This window comes from Pleurodeles waltl, chromosome 8, assembly GCF_031143425.1.
Source record: "Pleurodeles waltl isolate 20211129_DDA chromosome 8, aPleWal1.hap1.20221129, whole genome shotgun sequence".
Lineage (NCBI taxonomy): Eukaryota > Metazoa > Chordata > Amphibia > Caudata > Salamandridae > Pleurodeles > Pleurodeles waltl.
Genome location: NC_090447.1, coordinates 771,847,975 through 771,854,448, shown reverse-complemented (window position 1 = coordinate 771,854,448; position 6,474 = coordinate 771,847,975). Strand labels below are relative to the sequence as shown.

General features: G+C 42.7%; 1 protein-coding gene across 1 annotated transcript; it reads right to left on the bottom strand.

The window, feature by feature from the left end:
* Window positions 1–1,094: 1,094 nt before the first annotated feature.
* LOC138249157 (late histone H2A.L3-like) lies at window positions 1,095–4,817 on the bottom strand. Its single transcript, XM_069203164.1, has 2 exons — window positions 4,666–4,817; window positions 1,095–1,600 (listed from the first exon to the last, which is right to left on the bottom strand). Exon 2 carries the CDS (start codon window positions 1,589–1,591, stop codon window positions 1,178–1,180), a length of 414 nt encoding a protein of 137 aa, XP_069059265.1. The 5' UTR covers window positions 1,592–1,600; window positions 4,666–4,817; the 3' UTR covers window positions 1,095–1,177.
* Between the last annotated feature and the right edge of the window lie 1,657 nt (window positions 4,818–6,474).

Below are 6,474 nucleotides of genomic sequence, written 5' to 3'. Positions count from 1 at the left end.
GTACGCAGAGGGAGCACTAGAAGGAGACAGCCAACCGTAGCACTGCCACGCATTGCCCTCTCGGAGATCCTGAAGGTCATGGTAGACCTGTATACCCAAGTACTGGAATGAGTTGGGTGCCCAGGTGACATCCTCTAGGCACGAGACTAAGCAGCAGCACATCAGAAATACACTTGTTTTCCTGCAGTTCAGGTGGAGTCCCCAGCAAACCACAAAATCATCCAGCACGTCAAACACCATGTCGCACCGTGGGACTCCAGGGCCTCCCGCCCTGCCAAAAATTGGGGCAAAGCCTACACCTCTTCCGGGCCCCTCTGGACCCCTTCTGCAGGTCAGGCTATGGAAGGTGCAGCTCCCCTCGAGTTCACCCCACACCTGGGACCCCAGCTCGGCACATCCACTACCTAGACACCGTGGGCCCCCAGCCAGGTGCCTAAACCAGAGTGGGAAATCCAATTCTGGCTACCACCAAAAGCACTTGGCTAGGCCCACGCTCCTGGTGTCCTCTTCCCAGTGGGTCTCTCCTTCAGCTGTAGCTGGCACAGAGCCAGTCATGCCCCCCCCGCCCCCAGACCCTTGCAGAGCTTTCTTACCTCCCCTGTGGCAACCGGGGAGGGGGTTGGGTTGGACCACTATCCTGGCTGCCTCTCACTCAGCCCAATCCTTTTGTCCATGGACTGGCCTGACGGCTGAGCAGAGCAACACCCTGGGTGGCCAGGGATGCTTCATTTGCTTTTGCTCTTTACCTCCTAAAGAACCAAGTATTGACGAAGGAGAGATGAAGTTAAGTGATTAAGATAGAAACACGAGATTGTGATGGTCTTAATGACAGAAGACATACTTGTGCCGGGGCATTCGATACAATGACTTTGTTTGGGGTGGACAGTTCGACACTAGTTATGAAGCTGACCAAACAGGCATGTGTTATTTGTTGAACACAAAGGCATTAGGGAAGCTTCCTGCAGTTTTTTGAGGGGGGGGGGGGGGGGTGGGAGGAGGGGGGAAATGAACTAGCAACCAACCCTGAAACTGCAAATTGAACTGTTCATCCAATATGTAGAGGTCAATTAAGACAGACATTAAGGACAACACCAGAAAGTTAAAATATTTTAATTGAAAACGTTAATTTAATACTGTACTAAAAAGTGCATTATGCAAGTGGTCAACAAAAAAGGCACTAAAACTCCTGAGACTGGACATCTTTTGGTTCTGCTGAAGATCCCTTGACAGTTTTCTTAGGTAGAAGCTGGGCCTGAATGTTCGGCAGCACACCGCCTTCAGCAATGGTCACACCAGAAAACAGTTTGTTCAATTCCTCGTCATTCCTGACTGCCAGCTGCAGATGTCGTGGCACAATTCGGGACTTCTTGTTGTCCCGGGCAGCATTTCCTGCCAGCTCCAGCACTTCTGCTGTGAGGTATTCCAGAACAGCAGCCAGGTAAACAGGAGCACCAGAGCCAACCCGCTCTGCGTAGTTACCTTTCTTCAGAAACCTGTGGATGCGGCCAACTGGAAACTGCAGACCAGCCCTGGAGGATCTAGTCTTGTGGCCAGCCTTCTGCTTCACAACTTTCTTGCCACGTCCAGACATATTCCTGACCTTTAAAGATATCAGATTAATTGCAATTAGAGATCAAGTTAATAAACATTGCAAAACAAAGAAGCTTGCTTAACAAAGGCTCGATTGTAGCGAAACCACTGCACTAGTGGTCAAATTGCAGCAGAAGCAATTAAAAATGAAAAAACAACTGTTAGTCTTGAGACAATAGAATTCTTAAATGCAATAAGATGACTACATAAAGATGCACACATTCTGCTAGTCAGTTCGCTAGAGGAACAATACAAACCACAGCCAATTAGCAACAAACTTTGCCACCAATTTAATCCTTTGACATTTGAAAACTACAGCCTACTAGGTGGTAGTAATCTAACAGGGTGAAGAAAACAGCCTTGAATCTTCAGTTAGTCTGAACTTGGAACAGCTGGCAACATCTCCAGCCCAATGAAGGGCTTATTGATCTAATTTTTAGGATAAGATAAGGCTTGGATAGCAAAGGCACAAGTCAAAATAATGTCAGATCACATGGCATCCGCTTACCATCTCGTGGTCCAAGATTACTAGATAGGTGTCAAAGTCAAGCCCTCAGGAGTACCCGCCCCCCACCTACACAAAACATCCTGATAGGGACATTTCTCAGCAAGCTACTAAATTCAATCTCTGGGGCAAAGCATTGTATGCTAGAGCCGTGCACTAGCACAGAATATCAGGATAAACTCCCTCAGCACATTGGTACTTGAAAGACTTGGCCAGAACAAAGAAAGTGTAAGATTTGAAAAGGCTTATATAGCATCAGGTAGAGAAGGGGCCAAGCTAGCTCATACGAGTCAAATACAAGAAACAATTCAAATTAACAAAATACTATTTTGTGTATAAAAATGTAAGGAGGGAATAGTCTATGTAGTTAAAAAAGAAAGTCTGTTTTCTTCCCACTAATACAGTCCAGTAGCAGACTAAGAATCTTTTATGTTTCTCAAAATAAAACTTTAAGAAATTGAGGCAGAGGATCGTTCTGAAATCAATGATTTTAGTCTCCGTAATAATGGAGAGACTCATTCACATTCTCGTGAATTATTCACTCAGTGCTGAAAATTAAAATCATGCTATCCCTTTATCCATGTCCAGCCACCTGCTTCCATTCGGGAACAGAACATTTCGACTACAACTCATTCGTACAAATAGTCAATTGCCTCTTCCATATGTTCTCATCTATGGAAGGAGGCGCAAATCCTTCCAACTCATTAACACAAATGCAGACCCGGAGCGGCTCTCAGATTACGCACCCATCTCAGTTTTTCCTGGTAAAGCTATGAGACCAACAACTAATTTTGTAAAACGGAGATTGGTTTTCGAATTCTGCATATTACAGACATTGACAACTGTACTATAGGACGCAATTCTTCTAGATAAGAGCCAAAACGCTGCACGGATATTATATCTCCGTGCCATATTGGACATGGTTTCCCATCGGACTGATTCATAGAATTGAAACCTTGATAGTGCATTCCTACACAATTACTCAGTCCGTTTTATCTGACCACTCATTGATTAAGGAGGTTCCCCAGGGATGCTGTAAGCCGGCCCATTTTTTTTTTTTTTTTTAAATGAGTATTTCTCCCAATGAGACTTTCCAGTATGAAGACCTTAGGCTCTCGGGAATGTCTTAGGACAATGATACCCAGATTGTTTAAATGGGCGGAAGCAGTACAGTTGGCTGTGAACATCCACAACCGTATGTTAGGTTAAGTGGATGTGCAATAATGCACTCGCATTAAATGGAGACAAAACTGGACTAATCCGCCGTGGTTCTTTATCCTTAATACAAGCACCCAAATTAAGGCCAGAAAATCATACAGTGCCAATTGTTAAAAATAAAATAAAGCCGAGCTTCCGGCAACATTTGGAAATATGCAAACCAGTACATCAGATAGGCCTGTAGTGAGGATCTGCGACACTTTAATTTGAGTGCCTCCAGTTAAAGTTAACAAGCTGTTAATGTGAGGATGGTGAAAATATGCAAAGTAATGACGTAGACACTTTTTTGGGGGGTGGGTAGAATAATAAGGGACAGGAAACCGAACTGAAAAGGGGGGAGGGGGCAAGAAAGTCTTTACTGTAGGGTAGATGAATAACTAAGGAGAATGTATGTGGGAAGGGGTATAAGAGCAACATTTACTCAATAAAGAGTATGACCTAGACATTTACACGGCTGAGCAGAACGCATTTTAGCCTGCTGTCATTTCTACCTGGTAAAGTGTGTGACAAAATTACCACATCCATTCAGGAGATGCGGCAGCACCCGTCAGTAGCTCGTTAAGAGAAAACTGAAAACAAACCAAAAACTCGAAGGGAACTGTTTAAGTTAAATATGCAGGAGACTAGAATAATCTTTTCTAAATCCCCAAAAGTTGGGTGACAAAAACCGCCCCAACATTAAAAAGGTATATATCATTAGTATCAAAACAAGATGGTCCATTTGACCTAAACTAGTATCATGCACCTTACCTTTTGAGGAATGCAAGGAAAGATCTTTGCAGAGCTTTCCACACATTCCTCCACCAAGAAAGTATGAAAAGCACTACAATCTGGTTTATTACAGGACTCAAGATTTGCTTCTTAGAATAAAATAGTAAACAAAAAAAAAAATGGGGGAGGGGAAGTACTATCTCCAAAATGCAGAGAAAGTTTAGCGTGTAAAAGAACTCAAATGCAGATAAGCAACAGTTTATAATTGCTTTACAGCTAAACAATTCAGTAACTGTGGACATTCCCTAGTTAGTCCCCAAATTCCGCTACAGAGTTACCCCAGCATGCAAGGTATTGCAGATTTAGTTTTATATTTATTCTGCAGAAGACACTAAGCACACACACCTCACCTCTCCATTAAAAGATGGAGTCGATTAGCAGGTACAAGCCCCCCGCCCTCCCCCCAATTTACAGGTACACTAGTCACTCACATAACCTACTAATAACGTGATTGAGGCAGCTTAACTCACAGTCCCATGTTAATCTACATTATTATTTCAAAAATAAATAAAACTTAAGCAGTTCGAGCTAAGAAGAGACCAAAATCATAAAAGCACACCGACAAGGAAAAGAGCCCGTACCTTTTACTTGCAATTACACCACCGAATCGTAACTCCAAAAGCCTACTAACTGCTTACACCAACGAAGCTCCTTTTAAACCCCACCAGGACCGGCTTCCACCAGCTCAGGGACTCCTTAATTAATACTAAATGTTATCACCTGTGTTTTCATCGCGCTCCCTCGCGCCTTTTCCTTTTCGCTCACATATATTCACATACCAGGAAAAGGAACCGGAATCGTGATTGCAGGGGAAGCACAATGGCCGTATAAATATGTCGGCGGTACTGCCTCTCGCAGTTTGTGCGCAGCATATTTTTAGGAGAAAACAGAGGCTCCTTGATTAATAAACAATTAGTTTGAATTTAGAATTCCCTGGCCATATGTGGAATAAACAAAGAAAGATAAAAGGTTTTGATCTTTCTTTTTAAAATGACTTTCCTTAAATCAGCACAATGGCATTTCAAGAGAGTTACGGAGTTCATTTCCTATTTCAAATTTGTATTTACCTAAAATGTAAAAATACATATCACTCAAAATATTAGTAGGTATGGCTTAATGAAATTTAGTGAAACACCAGCTCACTGAAAAGTATTTCTCTTTCCTGATATTCCACTTTACAACACTATGCATTCTGGGACTTATAGTCCTCATTTTAATACTCTCTTTGAAGGAGATATCGCACTACAAGACCCAGTAGGCGTCTGCTTATGTGCCACCAACACCCAAGGTGACACCTGTTTGAAATGACCTGATTACAGGTGTGAAAAATTGGGTTATTGGTTGAGGGGGTATGAGATTTTCTCAAGCAACAGCGACAATCTCTTTCAATGTTAAACAAAAAAAAGTCACTAAACTAACCTGCGCTTAACTGTCAGATAGCTTGGCACAAAGCAGTCAGGCTTAATTTAGAGGCAATGTGTAAATTATGCATGCAGTAGTTGAACAGTAATAAAGTGAAAACACAACACAAGCAAGACACAATAACAATATAGAAAAAAATAGAGTAAAATGTAACAAATAATTTGACACCAAAACAACAAAAATTCAGACAGTAAAACTGGAGCGATGCAATTTTGAGGATCTAGGTAAAAAATAGTCCCTAGAAGCACAAAGTGCCAACTGTGGGGATCTGGTCACGCCGGACGTGGGCAAAAGTCATGAACTTCAAGCTAACCCCAATGGAGGGAGCAGGTTAGGCTCACTGAGAATTGTACAATATGTCTTGGATCTGGGGCGTTGGGCTGTGCAGCGGCGATTCCAAGGAGTGATGCTGTCATAGTTGGACTCTTGCTCTAGGCAAGACTGCTGGTTTAAAGATGACAGTACTTATGTTTGTAGGCGACTATACCAGTCCTACAACAACTCACAACTGTCGTCCAAACCCTCCCGGCTCACAAGCAGCACCTCACCAAAAACCCAAACAGTACAGGTGATTTGTGGCAGCCTTTATGCACGGACTTGAGAGTGTGACATCTCAGGGAGTGTTGTGATTAAACAGAGATTACCTCTTTCTCACATAAACACCATGTCTCAATCAATTACAGGTAATGAAGAAGATGCAGTTAAGTTTCAATAGGTTTTATTTAGCAAAACTGCAATCTGCGATAAGTTGCATGGGCTGCAATAATTAGGATAATAAATACTGCAAGAAACAGAATGGTAAAGACAAGTCATTAATACGAAGACCCCTACCATGTTGCAATAACATGAAATGACATGAGATGTGAAATATGTTGTAATACCCATGCATGATCAGCCTAACCTCTAACCCAGGGTTCTGCAAAGTCAGTCCTGGAGAGCAGGGTCCATGCCAGATTTTTAGCATATCC

What these genes read in the sequence shown, in the direction of transcription:
- LOC138249157 (XM_069203164.1), bottom strand. Translation starts at nt 1,591, where the DNA reads ATGTCTGGACGTGGCAAGAAAGTTGTGAAGCAGAAGGCTGGCCACAAG.